The sequence below is a fragment of the Phaethon lepturus genome, unplaced genomic scaffold (genome assembly GCF_000687285.1).
Source record: "Phaethon lepturus isolate BGI_N335 unplaced genomic scaffold, ASM68728v1 scaffold50991, whole genome shotgun sequence".
In the NCBI taxonomy this organism is placed as follows: Eukaryota; Metazoa; Chordata; class Aves; order Phaethontiformes; family Phaethontidae; genus Phaethon; species Phaethon lepturus.
This window is the reverse complement of record NW_010517996.1, coordinates 46,123-67,294: the sequence shown is the minus strand read 5'-3', so window position 1 is coordinate 67,294 and position 21,172 is coordinate 46,123. Positions and strand designations below refer to the sequence as shown.

The 21,172-nt window shown below is 39.8% G+C and overlaps 1 protein-coding gene across 1 annotated transcript in view; it reads right to left on the bottom strand.

Annotated features, from left to right (window-relative positions):
- Positions 1-1,796: 1,796 nt before the first annotated feature.
- The window catches only part of HAPLN1 (hyaluronan and proteoglycan link protein 1), a 31,391-nt gene continuing 12,015 nt past the window's right edge, over positions 1,797-21,172 (bottom strand). Inside the window, exons 2-4 of the mRNA XM_010296557.1 lie at positions 19,552-19,926; positions 9,809-10,111; positions 1,797-2,569 (exon numbers count right to left, since the gene is read on the bottom strand). Of these exons, the coding sequence (XP_010294859.1) occupies positions 2,280-2,569; positions 9,809-10,111; positions 19,552-19,926 (968 nt within the window). The 3' untranslated portion in view covers positions 1,797-2,279. The remainder of the gene's footprint in view (positions 2,570-9,808; positions 10,112-19,551; positions 19,927-21,172) is intronic.

The following is a 21,172-nucleotide window of genomic DNA, read 5'->3' as shown; positions in this document are numbered from 1 at the left end:
CATTTCTCTTTCCATTTCCATTTTTTCTCCAAAGGGTTCAGAAAAGGTTCTGAATGGCCTGAGAAAATGTGTGAAATGGACACTGATTTAAAAAATGGCTGTTCAGAAAAGATGGCATGGGTTTAGGGGCTTGACCTGTAATAAGTCTCTATTTATAGCTAACTGATAGAGTTTCAAGAAATTCCAATTCTTCATGGATTAAAAAAAATGGAGCAGGGTTTGGCACTGAGATTGCTTCATCTGTGTAGTATGAGCAAATATCCACCGTGGATGCAAATATCCTCAGAAGGATGGAAATTTGCCTCTGAGCTTGATGGGAATGAACTCCAATAATATACCTCTTACACTATGGTATCCTTCCACTACAGTCCTACTATATATTGTTACTAGTTTGTTCACAGAGTTTTAACACAGGATCACAGCCATTCTGGGAAAGAGATTTGTTTACTCACATCCTTGGGAAAATAACTACACCAAATTGTTCATGAAAGCATACCAGTTGTGTCCTACTTGGATAAATACCACTATATCTCATTTAGATGTGGAAACAATGGGAAGCTATAAAACTTTGCGTAATACAAATATTGGTCCTCTGAAATCTTCATAGTCAGCAAGCATAGAGTAGGAAAAAAAAAAGAGTTCTCCATTTTTAAGTAGTAGAACCAATACTGGATAGAGAATGTCAAAACTGCCTAAGAGATTACTCAAGACCAAGATACTTTTAATCAGTGGCCTCTTCGTTTTTTGGATATCCAGCTTGAGACACCATAAGTAGAGTAAATTTTCAGAAAGCCTTGAGCACCCACTCTCTGAAAAACTGGTTGCATTAAGGTATCTGAAGATGAGCACCAAGAATTGCTGCATCCAAAATAAGTTTGCATCAGAAATCCAAATTCCCTCAAATTGGTATTTAGGGAGGACCTAGTGCTTTAGGCAGCTCTGAAAATCCTAGGCACCATGCACAGTGTGTGTTTATCTCTGACACTGGCAGATATAGGTAAACATCTTCCATCTAGACAACTGCAGATTTAGTGAAAAGAAATGTTTCCATAGTTCTTTTTTTGTTAACTCTAAGGAGGATTAACTAACAGGGTTTATGATACTATTCTTTCGTTGATAGTTTAAAAAACAGATGTACTTTTTAGATACAAATGAGATGTCAGGAAATAAAGTGTGTTTTTCTCTTTTAAACCTTAATAGATGGTTTCAGATTTTAGTTAATAATCTTATTCTAAGACTTAATCAGTTTAATCTTTTTTTTTCTATTTTTTTTCTTGTGGTGTGTAAATAGGTAAGAAATATTAAATATTGTGATGTTCTTTAATTAAGACAATAACATTTCAAAGGTTAATGTAAAATCAAGCTGCTAAAGTTTACAATTTCTCTGTCCAGCAGTTCGTTTATACAACTGCCCTGAGTAGACGCTATATGCTGCTTAGCAAATGGCCTTTAAGAGTTTAAAAATAACTCAGTAAAGCTACTCAAAGGTAATAAAACACTTCTCAGGTATCTTTAATTGGAGTTAAGAAGAAAATAGGGGTATTTTTTTCATTAGTTAATTATTCACTCCTTCATCAATGATTTATACACAACAAAACCACAATTGAAATGCTCAGGAGAACTAATTGTGCTTGTTCCTATGCATGGGACCATGAGCTTATTCTTCAGAAAGGCAAGATTTTAAATTGTAAAACAAGTCCTATTTTTGTGGACTGTTTAAGCTGCTTTCATTAAACTCTGTGTTGTTCCTATGTGAAGCCAGTGAAAACAGTTATTTTCTAACCTATATTGGTGTGAGGTTTTTTTTGCAAAACCTCACTGATCCCCTTTAACAAAAAGATTATCTTATTTCAAAATTCCTGATATAATCAATTTGCAGTGTTTCTCAAACTGCTACAAACATGTAAAATTTGTGCTTTTAAAAGCTTCTGCTTTGAGTAGCCTTACATTTGATAATTGTGCCCTAGCAATTGTCAAGCTCTATTGCATGCCCCGTTCATGAAAAGTATATTTTGTTGGGATGACGTAGCTTAAAGAATTTGGCTTTAAAACTTCCTTACCTAGAGCTTCCATTAAATTATATTAATTTAAAATATCTATGGAATGATACTTTTACAAAAATATTAAAACAAAAAAAATTAATGGGTTGGGTTTATGAAAATGACTTTACAGTAAGTAAAAAAATTTATCACAGTTTTGGTAACTTGCATGAGTTCATATCGAAAAGAAATCTTTCACATGTTCTTAATGAATTTAAAACTTTCGTGCTCTAGGTATTTTCAGTTGTATGCTCTGAAGCAGTAGACACCATACAGCTTGTGCTTTTTATCAGGGAAGCCTACAAAGCGAACTGCTGCCTCGTTAGGACTGCAGCGTTTCCTTGGCCTGGAGATGGGGTAGCGGACACTGCCATCAGCCAGCCAGCCGGCGTCGCAGCGGTCGTACCCCAGGAGCTTCCAGGCAGCAAATATCTGGCCAACTTTAGCGATCTGAGCTCCATCCTTCAAGCACGCCTGAACAGCTTCGTCATAGGTCAGCTTGGTCGGGTGAATTAGGTAGTAAAAACGACCTAGTGAGAGAAAGAAGGAAAAAAGGGTCGTTAGCGACACGATTAAGATGATATGATATTATAAAGGTGGTTTGAGGAGAAATGGGGATGTTCCACTGCAGAATCATACAGTGCATATCAAACAGTGGTTGATTTGGGACTGTGCAATTTGCATGTTTCACTGTTAAAAAGGTCTTAAATATTAGTACAGTTAGTTGACAAATATAAAGAGTAAAACCAAAAGGCAAGTAGGGAAAATGGACTATTTGAACAAAAAAGGTAGCACTATATTAATTTCTGCTAATTTAGCACAGCATGGCATCCCCACCCTCACTTGCTTTCAGTGGTAACTGAACTGCTGCAGGGCACATTCACCCTGAGAGGTAGAAAAACAGCAGGAAAACGGCTGGGGGAGAGGGATGATGGAAGACACCCTGGGATTCGGAGGAGGGCACCTGTTCTGCACCTGACTTTACGGTGCCAGATGCATTTACCAACAAGGTGCCGATGACGATCCGGTCAAACGTCTGAGGAACCCCATAGGTTTCAGGCAAAGCAGATCTCATGCAGCTGCAGTTTACTGTCAGAGAAGGGAAACCAGTTAAACGCCCAAAGCAGCACACTTCTCCGTTATGCTCCCACCATTAGCTTAAAAACCTTACGCACTGTCCTCTCAGAAGCATGGCACAGCAAGATCAGGGTTTTGACAGGGTTTGGGTGAGGGTGGCTGGAGGTAACACAGGCAGTTCTACTCTCTGACAAGGCGGTGACCTTGTTTCTGATTAAGTACCAGCACAATTTATATTTTTTTTTTTTCTGTTAAGAAAGCCAAGATCTTGCACAGCTTCTCAGAAGCAGAGTTTGAGCCTGCGGTAGATCAAAACCATGCCTGTCATAAGTCTTCATTAGCAGCGTCAAAACCACACACAGCAGTTCTGCAGCTCTGTTTCTCTTTAGGCATCAAAGGGCATATCCTCACCGTAAGACAGCATTGAACTGATAGGGCCACTAAGAAAAACGTGCCTCCACCTCAAGGTAATGAAAACATATGCCAGCAAGTAAAGCTCAGAAAGGAAGTCTCCCCTACTAATCCATAAGCAGCAATAATACTAACGTTAATTTCATTTATCAGGGCAATATAAATTCATTGTAAGCCTTTCATTCATTATACTTAGGGTTATTCATCATCACTGATTTGACAATTAACTGACTGTGAGGTAGAAATGGATTGCAGAGGAATAGTGTTTATTTGAAGGAATAACAATTTCCAAATAAATTTACAGCAATTTCAATCTGATTGTTCTGTAAGAGGCAAGTTAGCTAAAATCAAAGAGATTTATTAATGTGGGGGACTTCTAATTCCAGACCACGCTCTTTACTTCTTAATTAAGAATGTGCTCCAGAATGGTATCTTTTTCTTCCTTACAAAAAGCAGGCAAACACACAAACAGAATTCTGCTCAGTTTCAGATTCCTTTCTTGGTGAAGAAAAGGCAGTGAGCAAGATGAAGAGCTACATCAGCTCTAGGACCCTGCAAAAAACACGTAGCTTTTTTCTAAGTGAAGAAATGTCAGGTCAGACAACAATATAAAGAACATTGAATTAACTTTGTGTTAAGGTTGGAAATTGTACCATGACAAGATGGTAATACCATGAGAAGAACATAAAAAAAAAAAGGCATTTATATTGCAGCTGTGGTGGAGAAGAAACTTTAAAAAATTTCATTGCTGTCAGAGACAACATCTACAGTATTTCCACAGAAAACTGTTGAGAGTAGATAACCTACCCCTTTGTAAAATTCTTGCTTGCTTCAGTCCATTTCAGCAAGTTGAGAGCATTTACAGGGTGTTGCTAAGGAGAACATTTATTAAGTGGAAAGCTGTTCTTACCATGTTATTAAGAGGCTTCCCCAAAGCAAACAGGATTTCATACTTAAGGGAAGAGGGATTTGGACTGATAGTATGTAAGTTCACCTAGCTTATTAGCTGCTCTTCAAACCATATGTCAATGGAATGTAATTTCCTAGGGATTTGCCGTAAGGTCAGGCTTTTGACATATGACATCAATAATAAAAACTACTATACTCTGCCCCTTTCTTAAATAGGAGAACTTCAACAATAAACCCCACAGGGGTGCAAATGTGTATCCAGAATGTCTGATTAAATAAAATTCTGTTAATAAACTCAGTACAGATTTGCTGGTTTTCCCTTGCTAACAGGTTAGAAGGGTTCCTAACTGTCCAATCTTAGTGCCTATTAATTGACATGGAAGAAGTGGGATCCATTAACTGTCTCACTCTCATTAATATCTGGTGGTTGGGTCACTCCTACAGAGGATGCACATTTTTTATTTGACTTCTTACATCCAAATCATGCGGCAGAGGTTTTATGCAAACCTAATCAAACCCCATTTGTAATAGCTATTTTAAGGTTTTGCATATAACAGAGTAGCTTAAAGAGGAAAACTTGAGCACTTGACCTAAACATCCTACACGCTTGTGACTGTGGGAGTTTGAGGGATGCAGCACCCTTGGAGATTTTTCCAAGCTCAGCTCTAAATTGAGAGATTTAAGAGTCAGTTTTTATATCACAGCTGGGTGTACTGGACAGTGGGCCATCGTTTTCAGAGGCAGGAAGGGCATGACCACCCCATTTGGTATTTTCTGCATGCAAGTGTTAATGCAATGCCTTTGAAAGAGGGCTCTTTGTGGAGTGATTGGAGAGGATGCCTCCACGTGCAGCCAGACATCGAGTGTCTAAGCACTTGGTCTCAGCCCTAAGGCTACTCCTGACACAATGGTGACTGGCAGCACGCGTAGGAGAAATGCTGAGTGCGGAACCTCCTTTGCAGCCAGCAACCGACCCGTATGCCGAAAAGCTTATGGCCACAGAAATCAGCTAAGTTGTTTTCCTGCATAAAACTGCTCTAATCTGTGGTTTCATATGGCCATAAAAGGCATTCTCAGCAGCCAGCAGGGTATATCTGTAGTTTGCACAACATGTAGACCCTATCATCTGCTCAGCAGACTCAGTTCAGTACATCTTAACAGCACAATACTGAACAGTTGAGTGAGGCCATTGCTCCTCAAAATTGAAGGACACATTAATAATTTGTGCAAATGCTCTCCCTTCCTTTAATCATAAGGTCCTGATAAGTATTTTGATATCCAGTGATCATCTCAGGTAACCAATTATGAATTGCTACATTAAATATGTGGGAGTAATTTTTAAAAGTCCTCTTCCAGCCCCAACCCACCCCTCCAATCAGCAGTGATTCCAGTGACTCAGAAGCAACCACTTCTACGAAAGAGTTTGTAATTTTGTTTTGGGTGGGTTTGTTTCTCTTTTTGAGACAATAGCTACATGTTTCCAGTGACAAAATATTCAGACGTGGTCAAATGAGCAGTCAGCATGCATTATTCAGAGACAGCTTTCTATACCTTTCTCCCATAAATGGTGATGGTAGTTAGCTTATCATATGCATTACTGTAATAAACAGGGGGTTCACAGCTGTACTTTTAACATGATCCCTAAAATTTATTCTTTGTATTTTTCACTTCGTTAACATGAGATTTTTACTTGATTCTACTAAAGCTGAAAAAAAAATCAATTTTGCACTGTCGTTCTGAGTGCAAAGCATATAACGAAATGCATGTTAACGAGCAGAAAGTGTGATACAAGCTCTACATATACCTATTTTCTTTGAAAATGCTTAATTATAGAGTAGATGGTAGATATGTTTATATTTAGCTTACTTAACACTTTCCAGTACAAAAGATTCCCATGTGGGGTTTTTTGGAGAAACTTACTGTTCTCCTTCAGAAACACTTTGAAATTAAGCAAAGAATAACCACTCAGTTGTACCATCATATGTTCTTTGTCCCATGCCTTTTGGGCTCTGTGGGGAAGAAGGCAACAAAAGGATTCATCTGCTTTTATTCCCCTGAATCAGTCTGTAGAAGCCCAAATTGACCTTCTAGAGGGAGTGTAATGGAAGAGGAGCATCCCCATTCCTTGAGGCAGGGCTGAGAGAGAAAATGGGAAGGCCTGCAGCTCTTGCAAACCTCTGGATCATGGCAGGTTGTCCCACCACACAAGGCAAGAATCTTTAGCTTTTCTAAAGAGAACATGGGCCAAAGTGCCTGCTACTCTGAAGAAAACTGGAGGAGAAATTGGCTGTGAGGGAGCAGACTGAGCCCTGAGACACCAGGAAATTCCAACATGGAATTCACAATTCAAGTTAGATACATCCCACTTGTGCATATTCATTTTCAACAGTCTTTATCAACATGAAAAATGCAAAAGCAGGTTGAGAAACATGTTGCCGTCCAATAGTTACCTCTATGCAGGCAGAAAGCAATGTTATTTCACAACATTTTGATGGACTTAGTGAATAGCATTATACTAATGTTACTCTTCACATTGTTTTATGAAACACATTGCTGTGTATTGTAAACTGGTAAATTGCTGGTACTACTATATACAAAGTGTATGAAACATTTTCAGGTCTTTGGCTTTGCCTGTACAGACACAAAACATGAACAGTTCTTCTATGAACCAAAAGAATTATTTGAGTATGAAGCAGTTATACAGGCAGAGCAAAATATTCAAATATTGCACTTACACTAGTCTAAGAAAAGACACTGTAGAGGGAAAATTCATAAAGTACTAAGATTATTTTATGTTGCATTGAGACAAACTTTGCTAAAACAATTTCCCTGTGCAGGTAACAGGAATGCATGTGGAATTATTCACTAATAGTATAAAAACCCCTTTTTTTACCAGTATTTTTTGGTGTATTTCAGCTCATCACAGATGGGATCCAACAGTTCCAGAGTGAAAACACTGAACTCTGAATTTGAACTCACTGCATTGATGACTGTGTTTTCATTTTTCACCTTAATGGATGAATGTAGTTTTGCTGGTACGTTCCTCTCTTCTTCAGCTAAAAACCAAGCTTTGAATGTGTTTTAGACAAAGACTTTTTAGCTTTGACTGCTGAACTGTTTAAAATTGAGCTTTATTTTTATGATTCCTGAGATCATAATGTATTTGGGGTATTTCTTTCGCTAAAAAGAACCCAGTTAGCAGAAATATAAACCTTGCTCACTCTGTTTCTTTGTCGCAGCTCCCAGGTGTGACACTCTTTGAGATTTATTTTTTTTTAAGTTCGTCTTACACCCCCCTGATCCTGGGGCCCTTGGCATTTTTCCAGCTCTCTTACATAGAGATGAAGGCTTCTCTGTTTCATGCCATCAGGAGACTCCAGCAGCCACTGCCACCGCTGGAAAAGCATGGTGTCCTAACCACTTCTCATTTTCCTTGGCTGTTCCTGAGCTGAGAGAATCAATATTGGGTGTAGCAGAAATAGCTCTTCACCCGTAGCTACTATCTTTGGCAATTGCAGCCTAGTGGCAAAATGGGTTATTATAAGCTTTTCCCTTTGCAGTGAGAAAGCTATGTATGCTGTTAGGCATACATAAGGTATCTGAAGTGTTGAGCTGAAAATAGGAAGTTGGCGTGTTAGGAGAGTGACTGGGTTTATTGTGGGTGTTAGGGTAAGCCTGGGGCATGAGAGCAGAGCAGGGACGTGGGAGGGTAACATAACCGGTGAGCTGCTGGTTAAGGCAATGGATGCTGAGAGCAGCAGAGTCCAGACTTTCTGCTGACATCTTGGGAGATTGACATGGCACTGAGCTATGGGAACTAGAAAAGATGGTGCTGGGCTCTACTTACCATCCTATTGCTGTGTAGTATTCTGTCTTGCAGGTTGGTTTAACAGACTCACCAAGGATGAGATTCATTTTAGTGTCTTCTCCTTGAATTCTCTACTACCTGTAAAACTTATCCTCACCTGACCTCATTCCTCTTTCTCCCTCCATCTGTCTCTTGTTGTATCGGTGCACAGACAATATTTATCTGTCAGTACTTTTTTTTTGCAGAAATGACTTTTCTCTTTCCTTAAGAGATATTGTTAAGGAATTACTACTGATTAGTGACCAGTAGTCAGAAGCGTTTACTCCGCAAGCACTTTAAATAGTGCAGCTATCGCGTTTTAATTTTTTTTTCCTTGTTTATTTTATTCCTCGGTGCTATTTCTATAGTACAGGCTTAAATCTGCATATAAGAGGTGAGCTTATAAAGGTTTTCACTTTGGATAAATGAAGCAAGCGAAAAACGAGCCAGCATTTCCTGGAATGATGCAGTGTGATAAAAATCAACTAAACTTTTCTTTCAGACTGCATCCAGCCTAATTTCTGATATTGCTGGTTTGAGGATTTAGGTTTTTTTTAAGAGGGTGGAGCAGACTTAGCACTAGAGCATATCTTCTGAGAGCAAGGCTTATGTTTATTTTCTGGTGTGCTGTAGGACAAAAATGCTTCATTGTGGATAAGCAATCTGTGCATAAACAAAAAAGGCCACGCTTCTTGGTCTGGGTGGGCTGCAAGCCAAACATGTGCAAAGTTGCATAGGAATTATCCACAAGTACAACATTGTAGAGGATTTTAGACTCCTTTTGCACATGTTCACTTGCAGCATTCCTCTCATTCACAGCCATGCTTTCTAAATGCTTTTCAGCCACTAGATTAAACCTGAAATGATAGCAAGCTGAGATGAAGTCATTTCATACCTAAAGTAATATCTACTAATAGCATAAAAGCTTGCAGTTGCTAAAATAAGGTTTAGAGCGGACCAAGCTCAGAGCAAAAGCTAACATGGTTTTGGCAGTGTACTAAGATTAGGAATCTAAATTATTAAGCATAAAAGCTAGAAATAGCTTTGCTGATAAGGAAGTATTAGTCATATTAGACCTGGTACGTGAGCAGGAACTGCTTGACACAATAGCATAGATGAAGTGGTGATCAGAATTTTGTTTTGGTGGTATATTTAAATGGTAAAGCATAATTATAATTTAATTCAACAGGAAAGTTCAATTAATGAATTGCAGGTTTCTTCATCACTTTAACTAAAATAAACCAGGCATATAACAGCATTAAAAAAGCATATATAAACTTTAACGGGGTGAAAGCAGAGTTATTAGAAACTACTGCCAATACAAGTTCTAAGTTGTAAAAATGATCTACATGAGCATGTGGCAAAGACAACTTTGCTTGGCGCATGTGTCCTCGTAAATTCAACGATAACATTTTCCAAGCCTAATATAACCTTTGAGAAATCAAATATCACTTGCTGCCATTGGAGTTTCTTTCCTTAGCACAGAAACATTCATTTACAAGGTTGGGGTGAAGAAGACTCTTACCGTTGAAGTTTGAAGTAAAACAGAAAACATCGTATCGGCTTTTATCTTTATCCCAGAACCCGTAATTCCTGACACCAGCCACTGTGTTCTTCCCTCCGCAGGGCTCCCTGGGCTTGGTGATGGGGTACTGCACGGAGCCGTCGCTGAGCCAGCCGGCGTTACACCAGTCCAGCCCTGACCTCCAGGCATCGTAGAGCTGGTCAAAGGAGGCGATAACAGAGTCTTGGTCCAGACACGCTTGCTGAGCCTCATGGAAGTTTAAGTTGTAACGACCCAGCCGTGGAGAGTAAGGGAATACGACACCTGAAGTGGTAGAAAAAGGGTGAGTTACTGGACACTGAAGGAGCAGAAGAAAGGGAAACAGCATTCATAGTCACCAGAAGGAGAAATAAAGGTTAACTCCACCATGCGTGTCAGACGGTTAAGGTTTTTTATTTCTGGGGAACAAAACACTGTCAGCGCATCAGCCATTAAGTTTGAGAAGGGGATAGGGCTGCTGCCTTACCTAGCCAGCTCCTCTCCCCACAATCTCCTCCCTTTCCCGACGGGAACCGTGCCAGGTCTGCACGTTGCTCCCATCTGCAGCTTTGCTGTCCCCACTGCGATCTCACCCTTGTGCACTCTGAGAGTGCTTAAAGATGAGCAGAGCTGGCTGAAATTTTGCAACTACATGTTTTCCATCAGAAATTTCCAGTTTATCATCTGTTGGAGCTATTTCTTATTTTAAAAAAGTAAATTAGAAACCAGCCTAGTCCCATTTTTTGCAGGATGGGATTTTGGGATTTTCTGGCAGTCATTTAGAAAGAAGAAACTGTAGTACAGAGGCACATGAACTATTTCTTTTCACACATAGACACTGAAATGAAACACTTTGATTGACATAAGAGTGCTATGTTCTTGCATAGACCCTCATCAAGATTTCCTGAGAGGTTCAAGACAGTTGTTTTTTTGTTTGTTTGTTTTTAACTTATTTCACATTATCCTAGGAATGGGAAGGTATTTCATGCCCAGCTTAATAACAACATTTCAAGGCTAGACTGGTAGGAGGCATAATTTTAGTGTTCTGAGGTCTTAAAGTAGGAAATCTATAGGGAAATAAAATCAGTGAAGTTGCATGTGGTTTTAGGGAGATTTTTCTGCTACTTTCCATCTGTTTTTTGGCAGTTTGTCACCACTCAAGGAGGAAGAGCTCCTCACAGAGGGCATCAGGGAGCACAGTTCCTCGAGTAGAAGACAGGTTTCCCCAATTACAGATGGTGAGCCATGTAGCACGCAGCATGCCGCAACGTCAGAGAGCCCCAGTAGGAAGCCATGCGAGACATCACCTTTCCTTGCTACCCCTACGGCTGCCAAAAGCACTGCTGGCTTAACCAAAGGACACTTGCTGGAGAGCCGTCAGTGACCAGTGAGCCACTGTGCAGGAAGCATGGACCTGCCAAATGCTTCCTTTTACCCTTGAGGATGAGCTGCAGGCCAGCCCAAAGCCCTGTCTGTTGCTCATCAGTGGTGAGCCGTAGACAAGGATGGCAGAGAGACCTTCTCATACCAGAGGACATTCAAGTACAGATGGGAAACATGGGGACACCTCCAGAATTGTTGCAGCAGCAGCATTTAATCAAAGTCATTGCCTTTATCTGACAGATTTTGCCACAGTATATTTTCTGCTTGTTTTATGAAAAAGATCTGTTGTTAAAGACTACTCCTTGAAGCACGAAAGATGTTTTGGAAAATGCTGAAGAACCACCTCCCCATGTGGCTCTGATAAAAAAGAAGAGAGAGACTTGAAACAAAAGTTTGGATCAGACCCTAATCTTTGGCAGAGTTTAGAAACTTAACCCAGATCTAAATTTTACAGTTGGCTTTAGCCCAGTCTCATAATAAGCTGAAATAAAAAGGCATCAGAGAAGATCCAGCTCAGAATGTTTATTCTCAAACATATAAGTGCTGTAGGATGCAGGGAGACTGAAGACGAGATAACACATGAGATGAGCCAAAAACTTTATGCTGGTATAAACATCCATCTTTCTTTTTACTTTCTCCCTGCTGATGAATTCTCCTGCGTATAACAAGTTCCTTGTCTCCGGGGCAATGTAGCATAGGATAGAGAAATTACATTATGGTCATGCAAGACTGTCACCATGCAATGAAGCCATCCTTCTTTCTGAACATTCAAACTCACTTTGGTGCCTATTCCACTGGTATCTTAATGTCTCCTTTCTTTCCCTTCTCCCCCTTGCCCATCTATCATCCAAGAAGTGTTATTTTTGTTAAACAAAATCTTTGTTATTACTAAACCTCAGTGACTTGTTCCAAAAAAATAAAGCATGCTAATGTAAACTTGGCAGGGTAATAATAAACAATAGTTTGCTCTCCTTCAGCAATTAACTAAAGAGTCTGCTGAGGTTCTTTCCTTTTGTAAATCCTTTGTTAAAGTGCTTTTCGGTTATTAGCTGTTCTGAACTATAAAGCATGAATGAAATGTAACACAACATGTGCTACTAACTGTAACTGCATAAACAAGAAGGTATAGATGTTTCATATTTTTCTGGATCTCTGTTTTTTCTTCCTCCTCCTCACTTCTTTTTTAAAAAATTATTTGGTTCCCCTCAGTGCTAATGGATAGAAATATTGTTGGCTATAATAAAAATGTAGCAAACGTCAGAGGAGTCCAAGCTTTATTACTTTATTAGAAAGCCAATACTTATTATTTTTCCAGAGCTACACTTACCCAGAGAACCAATTCCTTGTCCAGTATATGTGTCCGATTTGCATATACATGTTAAAAAACCACCTAAAATCACCAGAGGTGAGTATTTTTTGACCAAGAACTAAACTTATGTACTTCTAAAAATTGAGCAACAGTTCACTGGAAACTATTCAAACAGATTTGATTCCTTAAGGTTTCCAAAATCATTTTTAAAAAGGGCTTAAATATGTATGAAAATTTGTTACAAATCCACTTGAGTTTGACAGTTTGAGACATAATGTTTTAATAACATAAATAGGCACAAAACTGTAATATTAGCTTTGGGCTATATTCAGGTAGACTGCATAGAAGCTGTTTTTTTGTTTGAGTTCATCTGCAGTACAGGCCTGCAAGTGATTAGCATTCATTTCACCCTGTAGATGGGGGTGGCCATTGGTGATTTTGTACAGCAAAATTTACTGGATATGTGTTTTGTGTAGCTTTGCATTATCTCGCGTCTTGGTTAATATAAATTTTTTCTTCTTCATTTCCCTATCAAACCTAGCAGTGAAATTCATGGCTAGATCTTACTATTCATCTTCCTTTTGTTACAATTTAGCAGTGCTGAACTTCAGTTAATTGCAAAGCATCTTCTTTGGCCTTGGATCTTATAACCCGTCAAAAGATAATCCATCCCATCTGTTCTTGAACGGCCAAAAGCTGTCCTGAGGCTTGTTACTGTTCCCAAACTACAAGCTGAATCTCAACTCCTGACTCCAGCCCTGTATTCTACCACTAGACAAAACACTCGCTCCCAAACGTTAACAAATTCAGCTTAGGAAATGGAGGAATAGAAAAACTTCCAGTCTCAGATGGTTAAAATCTGGTTATTTTGTGGGAAGATCGAGTTGAGGAGCCTTAACTTGACCTTAGCAATCTGGCTCCTTACGCTAAGGAGGCAGCTGAGACACTTGTGGAGCCTTCACGGTGAATATTAATTTACAATATAGTCTTCACAGTGTGGCTCCTCTCCCAAACACACGGTTGTCTGGAACAGGTCCTACCCCCAGGGAAGGACCTCCTTTCCTCCAAGCAGGAGAGGAAGAACCTGAGACACATCAATTAGGTAGAAAATAAATCTGTTGGTGAAAGAGGAGGGCCGGGTAAGGCTTGCTGTAAGCACCTGTGACAACCCAACTGCAGTCCAGAAAATGACTGTTGTAATGGAAAATAGGATTTCTACCAAATTGGAACATAAGAACTGGATGTGTAACATATCCTCCCCATATGAACACTTGATTTCCGTGAATGCCTTACATTCAATTACAGAAATGTACAACTCTGCTTCTACTACTGCGGCTTTTAAGGAATGCAAAAGATATGTGATGTGTGTGTATCCCTAAAATTCAGCGCAAGTGCTTTGCAATTACTCAGTCACTACAGACACATTGTCAGTGCAAGGAGCTGTTAACAGTTACCCAAGACAACAAAGTGAGGAAATAACCTTAGAAAGCTCAACTCCAGTAACAATTTATGGGTGCCTATTAAGCCAGCACCATACACAATTAGCAGTTTTAAGAGTATTTACACATAGAACAAAATAAAATAAATTTCTGTCGACCCATGTGGAAAAAAAAGGTCTTTTTACAGCCAGAGTAAAGAAATGGGCTTCCTTGAGTTCTAGCCCAAACAGAAAAGTAAGTTTTCTTGTAGCCAGTGTAAACACCGGGTAACAGTAGAGTTTGCTATATACTATACTGTAGGGTACAGTTTTACGCTGGCAGGTTCATACACTTGATGGCAAAATTTTCCATGCTGGATTTCTAAAATTCAGTGAAAAGTGGTAAGTCCCCCATTTTCCTTGAGACTCCATCTCCATTTCTGTGCCCATCAGGACAGTCAGATATCTGATCATTCAGCACAGATTCCATGGGTGGGCCACTAGCTGTCAGCAGGTATCAACCTCCTGAAAATTGAAACTGAAGCTCAGGTTGGTGTCCCTCCAGCCCACCGCATCCCATAACCAAGCCGTCAGTGGGGTTGCTTATTTCTGACAAACACAGGCACATGAACTAGACTCGTCTGGTTCGGGGGCAGATTATTCCCTTAGTTTTCTACAGCCTTTATAAGAATTTGGAGTCTGTTGTCTTTCTTTGCTTTCCTTAGGCTAATTAGTCCTAATTCTTTTAGCATTTTCCTTTCAGGTCATCATTTCCAGATAAGTTTTTGCTGCTTTATTTTTAACTTTTAACTTCACCTGCATCTTTCAAGAACCATTTCTTATAGCACTTGCAAACACAGCTGTGTCAAATACCTGCTACCCTGTCACAGAAAGAATTACATTGGTTTGTCATGACTTACTCTTGACAAGTTCCTGTAGTCTTTTACAAGATTTTTTGTTGTCTTCTAGGCACCCACTAATAGTTTGTCCTATAAAATAAGTTTTATAGCAGAGAGAACAACAGATTGCCAACCAAAGGATATTTAAAATAGCTTTTTGTGTATGAATGTAACAGCAATACGCCAAAGAAACAAATGTAACATACATTATTAGGATAAATCTGATTTCTCCTGCTGTTGAGAGCATGAAGTTGGTACATTCTAGACTCTGTATTGGTGTCAGTTATTAATTTCCTTTGCTTACATCCAAGTTAAGAGCAAATGACTAGACTAGAAAACGATTGCTGTGACAATTTGGAAGAATTTGTTTACATGGAGCTTATGGATTTGTTTGATCTATTTTGAATTATAAAGTCTGTTTTTTAAACAGATGTCTGTTCTTTTTCTAACTCTATTTCAACCATAAAGGCTAACATACCTCCAAGAAAGATCACAAAACCTGATGGTTTTTGCTTCATGTAGAGCCACCCAAAGAGTTAGCTTCTATCTAGAAGAAGCTTTCTACAGACATTTTGAATGGCTATATCTAGATCTGCATATTTCTGGTACTGTTCAACATACAAAGTAATTATTTTGTAGCCTGTATTGCAAAACTAATGCATTCAGTTATCATGTCTCCCTGAAGACAGAAACCATTAAAAAAATTCACAATAGAGTAAAAATCTGCCTTTGACAGTTTGGATTTGTTCCACGTTCCTTGTTGCCTGACCCATGAATCTCGCAAAGGAATAGCACACAAAATCTGTGCCTGAGCATTAAAACTGAGGGCCAGTGCTGGGAAGCCGAAAGACACAAACCTGAGGTAGTAAGATTCATTACGCTGCCTACTAGTCGTAAGAAAGGAAAACAGTAAAGCACTAACATAAAGAAAACTTAGTGTAGACCAACATAAAGAAAATTTATTGTGAGCTGAGAATTCTTTCTTTGCTTACAACTTGGGCACCAATATCCACCTGCCATAGGAGACCTTTTAATTTGTTAAGCTTTTGACTCTCAGGACATTTGGCAAAGTACAAAACTCATGTTCCGTATTTTATGTGCAGGAGGAGAGTAAGGCCAATTCAGTGAGAAAATGGCTTTGGTGACAACGCCATCATAAAAAGTGTCCCACCTGCTGCAGTACTTGACATTTCTCGCAGCCACTATGCTCAGCCCAAGTCTCCTGACCTTAGATCAGTCCTTGTACTTAAGGCTTCAAACAGGATGATAATCATGACATGACTGAATAGTTCTTAAAGCTGGTGGTTGTGAAATGCTGCAGTGAATCCTAGTCCTGAGCTTTAGCTGCTAGACAGCACTGTCTCGCTACTGTACGGGGGAAATGGCGTGGTTCTGCATTAAATAATAATGAGGAAAACACACCCAAAACATGTAAAGTATGAAACAAATACAGACTGGATCTAACTCCACTGTTTTTTCAAAGTTAAAAGCACCCGATTTTTATGGACAGTTTATTTAATGACAATCCCAGGAGGCCTTTAAGTCTAATGAGAATAAAGCACTACCACATTCGAAGAAAAAAGGTCCACTGAGGTAGAGGTCAATGATTTTCATATTGATATATTAACGTGCTTTCGCCTAGCCAAAGCTACACGGTTTGTACAGCGAGCTCATGTTGGAACGATCAGCTGTTTTGCAGTGCTAGCGGGCATTCCCGGATATGAATGGTTTTGTCGCGCTGCCAATTAACATCCTCAGGGCCACCATCTCGGGGCATCAGGCTACTGATGCAAATCCTTCCCACTGTGAGGTTAACCGTATTATTTACAACAGATATAGAACGCTAGGATGGGCTGATATATTTTTATTTTTGTGCAAAGATTAATTTTTTTCCTTGATCTGTTCTGCATTGACCAAATACATGAAGCAGCAATTAAAGCCAGCAGTGCATAAACCTGCAGATAGGATGAAAAAATAAGCACAGAGGCATGCAAACAGAGGAATACATTCTGTCAACCATATACGCCCACTGTAAATATAAGTGCATTTTAATTGTTAGCATTTTAAAAAGAAACTTCAACGAAACTTAGACCCAAAATCATTGGATTAAGCCGTCATAACCAGGATTGACACTGACACACTCACTAGACTTATCTCACTTGAAAGGTTATGTTTTCTCGTGAAGTTTTGCAACTGAAATTTTCCTGTCAGGTTAGGAAACATCGCTCTATAACATCAGAAATGAACAGTCTTACACCTGTCCCATGTCTAACAAAAATCATTAAAAAGACATTGTCCCTTAAGTTAGCCAAACCCTAGTTAAAATATATAAGCTTTCCTTTGAGCAGAGATTGGAACGTACTTAGTTTGAAGAAATATAACTCCTCCTATCCATATGAATCTCCTTGTTTTGGAGGTGAGGGAAAACAGGAGGGAGAGGTGCTGTTGTGCAGGATGGGCTGGGGTTGGCATACTTCAGAGGGAGACACTGTTTAGAGTTACAGCAGCAAGCTAGAGTGGACGGTGTATATCAGGAGGTGGTACCCCAGACCTGGTATCCAACAGGCTATATCATGAAACTGTCACAATAAAACAGGTAAAAGATCTCCTTTTTTCAGTTGTGTTACTGTATGCAGTAAAGAAAAGATTTCTCATTGCTTTCTTACTCTAGTATCAACTAAATACTGTTTTTCAAATATGGAACTCTGCACGTGCACAATGCTAAGTGGCACCAGATGAGCATCTGGTCCATATGTGTGGTGTGATAAACACGTTAAAGATTTTACACTGGCTCTGACCCTTTTATATTGGCAAAAATACCATAATGCTGTAAGACGCAGGGAAATCCCAGTATCTGATGGGGAACAAGATATATAGTTATTTGTCTGGAACATACCAAAGCCTGACAGAGATATGCACTTAGCATGCAAGGAGACTGTCAGAAGAATATTACTGAATTATTGAGCAACCTCACAACCCAGGGGTAGGCTCCAGGACCACCTGAAAAGCTGAAAAGCCGTGTGAAAGGAGAAGGGACATGCTGGGGTCAAACACACCTAAAGAGATGTTGCATGTTTCTGACCTGGATTACGTGGCACTTGCTATTCCTCACGTGCAGCAAATAGCTGCACTTAACATATTTTTGTTTACATCCTTATTGTCTGGACACCACCCTGCAAGGTGGGTCACTCTTGTCCCCTGGGGCTGCCCACCTCGTAATGCATCTCCCGAGTGCAGGACTCATACCTGCAGCCTGGGCTGCTGACCAGAGCCATCTTTCACTTTGGCAAAGCTGAGCATGCCCAGCAGAAGATGCTCTGCCTTCAGTGGCTCATCTCAATGACAGCAGCTGCAACAAGCAGCCACTGCCGTGCGAAGAGGAGGTTGAACACGAGAGCCTTCGGCTAGCAGAGAAATAAAGTAAAATGCTTTTGCCTCCTACTCATTTCTGTCTTCACTCAAAACTGTTTTGGACAACCTGCACACATGTCCAGTTTTCTTTATCTCCTAAGTTTGATAAGAAGAGTGTGCATTCTTATTCAAGATGGATTATGTGAGGAGAAACAACATAAGTCGGCTATTCTGCTGGCATGGAAATTGTGAAAGGCCTTTCTGCAGTCAGAAATGGAAGGTTTCAGTAGCTTCCAACCAGGAATGGAAAAATATTTATAAAGAAGTAAGCTAAGCCCATGACATCTATTTTGTTCCAAGAACCACTCAGTGAGTCTTATTGTGCAGGGTAACTATATAACCATCATAATGTACAATAACGCCCAATGAAGGAGTTGTACACTTCACCTATTTACAGGTGTGAGAGCCAAGGGTTTGATTTTCTTATTTTCTTTCCTTTTTAATTCCTAACTATTTTCCACAGATAACATGGCTTCTATAAAGTTCTCTCTGGCACACACTTGCTGGTGTAAGTAAGGGTAAGGGAGACAGCTTCATGCAACTTTTAATTCACTGCTGAGTTCAGTGCAGTGCTTTGGGGAAAAAGGCCAAATACTGGTTTACATGGATTGAATCTCATAAAATTTATCTGATCTCCATAAGAGTAAATGAAAGCTAAATTTCTGGTCCTCTTTAAACCTGTTTCACTAACTTTTCTAATGCTTTGTAGTCTACTGTTTTCAAGAACATTGCTGAGGGACATGACTACAGACTACATGCAGGAGTTATCTTGGCAGGCAATATAAAGATCTACTTTATGTAATTATAAGGCTGGAAAAAACAAAACCACTGTCTCTGGAAAACTACTTTAACATTTTTCCTCTTTGTAGGAAGATCTGTATTTGCTCGATAATCTAAAATGTTCCCAAGTTCTGTAAAATGGTTATTAGGGGAATATTTAATATAATTTTGCCTAAGTGTACTGTAAAAACATGCAATGACTTCTGTAAAGTGATAGGGGAGAATTAAAAACATATGGAGTTCTTCATACTATGTTCGGTCATTCTTTTTTGGCTTCTCTCACATGGGGTCTCACTGGGAGCTGAATATGCCGTAGGCTAGCATAAGTCATAGGAGTCCTAATGTTCTTCTAATTTATGATCGTTGTCATGGGCTGTCAGGCCAAGATCCCCAGAGCACAATGAATCCAAATTCCCAGCTTGCTGTTATCACTAGTAATACAATACCAGCAGTACTAGGAGAAAAAAACAGGTCTTCCTTACCACCACACAAATCCGAATTTGGGTATAATTCAGGTGTTACCTACCTTCCAGATTCAGAGCTACCACTGCTGTATCATCCTCTAATCCTTCAATCACCTCGCATTTATATCTCCCGTAATCCTCCAGTATTATATTTGAGATTATAAGAGAGGCATCATTTTCACTGCTTTCCCTCAGAAATACTCTGCCCTGGTAGTTTCCGTAGGTCTTTCTGTGGTGTCCCATTGCAACAAAGACGTCCACTTCCTTGAGGTAATCTGAGGTGAGTTTGGTCCACTTGACCCGGATTTTGTGGGTTCCTGAGCCAGCTGTTGATGTGTGTTCATGGTAAAATTTACATGGCAGTGTGACATTGCCACCCCGATGTGAGAAGATTTTAGCTTGCTCTGCTACCACAAGTAGACGGGGTCCATTTTCTGCTAGGATTCAAGGAGAAAAACAAAAACAAGAATTAGTCTGCAATCTACCTTTTACAGAATGGATATGACCAATGCCGTAAGAACCATTAGCTATATTATACGTCAGGTCTGCAGGATCATTTCCCTGCAATCGTCTTGTACCTACGTAGTACTAGGGTGCATAAACCAGTTGTATATAATTATTTACTTAGATGCAAGTATGTCTGTGTGTGTGCGCTCCCAGACAGGCAGAGTTCGTCTGGTTTGCAGCACAACCCCCCAGATAGGCAGAAGCCATCCTATATACTCCATAGTCCTGGAGATAGAGCTGTATAAACATATTTACGGAGTTGTATAGCTGGTGGACGAATGCCAGCATGCATAAAAGTCTCCACACAAACATCCTGTATTTCACTGTGGGTTGTATCAATGCTGCATTTTTTTCATAATATAATTTTTATGTACAGACTCAGCTTATTCAGCACACAAAGTCCCTCACAATCTGGCATGCACTGAATCATGCTCACAAACCAGAAAAGCCATTACTGCATCAAATAGCCTATTTATATTGACACAAAAAGTGTCAGCATAATTCTAAAATGTCTCATTTTGTATTTGTATTTTATTCTAATTTTTGAGTTTGAGTTCCTCTTCTCACATACTTCCACCAAAGTAAGGAAGTACAATCTATCTTCAAGTGCAAAATCCGGTCCTCCTGCCCACTTCCCTCATCATCTCAGTCTGTTTTTCCTTCATCAGTTTTTCTCATCTCCTTCAAACTCATCACTATTTTATCTTTGGTATTTTGATATGACTTTTGACACAAACTCATATTTAACTGGCTGGCTCCTTTCTTCCTCACCGCCACGCCAGACTCTCTGCTCTCTTTTCTCTCTAGCAGGTCACTACGGCTGATGTTGCTCTGTGAAATCATTTTTAGGACAGTCAGCTTGAGCAGGTGCTCATTTCCAACCCTGAGCCTCTGGGGCTTCTTCGGTAGGCTGTGTTGCCTGGGGAAAACCCTGGGAAGCACAGGTTTCATGGTGGCAGTCAGCAGATGCATGCAAAAGCAAGAATATTCCCTCCTTTCAGTACCTCCTGCTTCTCCTCTCATGCACACTTTGCAAAACTGATCTAGGAAGCTCAGCGCTGCCGTAGATATGGCCGTCCTCCATCATGGAGACACCGACCGAAAGGAGCAAGGAACCACCAGCGCTCGGCTCGCCGGGAAGGAACCACCAACCGCACTCGACATAGCAGGCCGCAA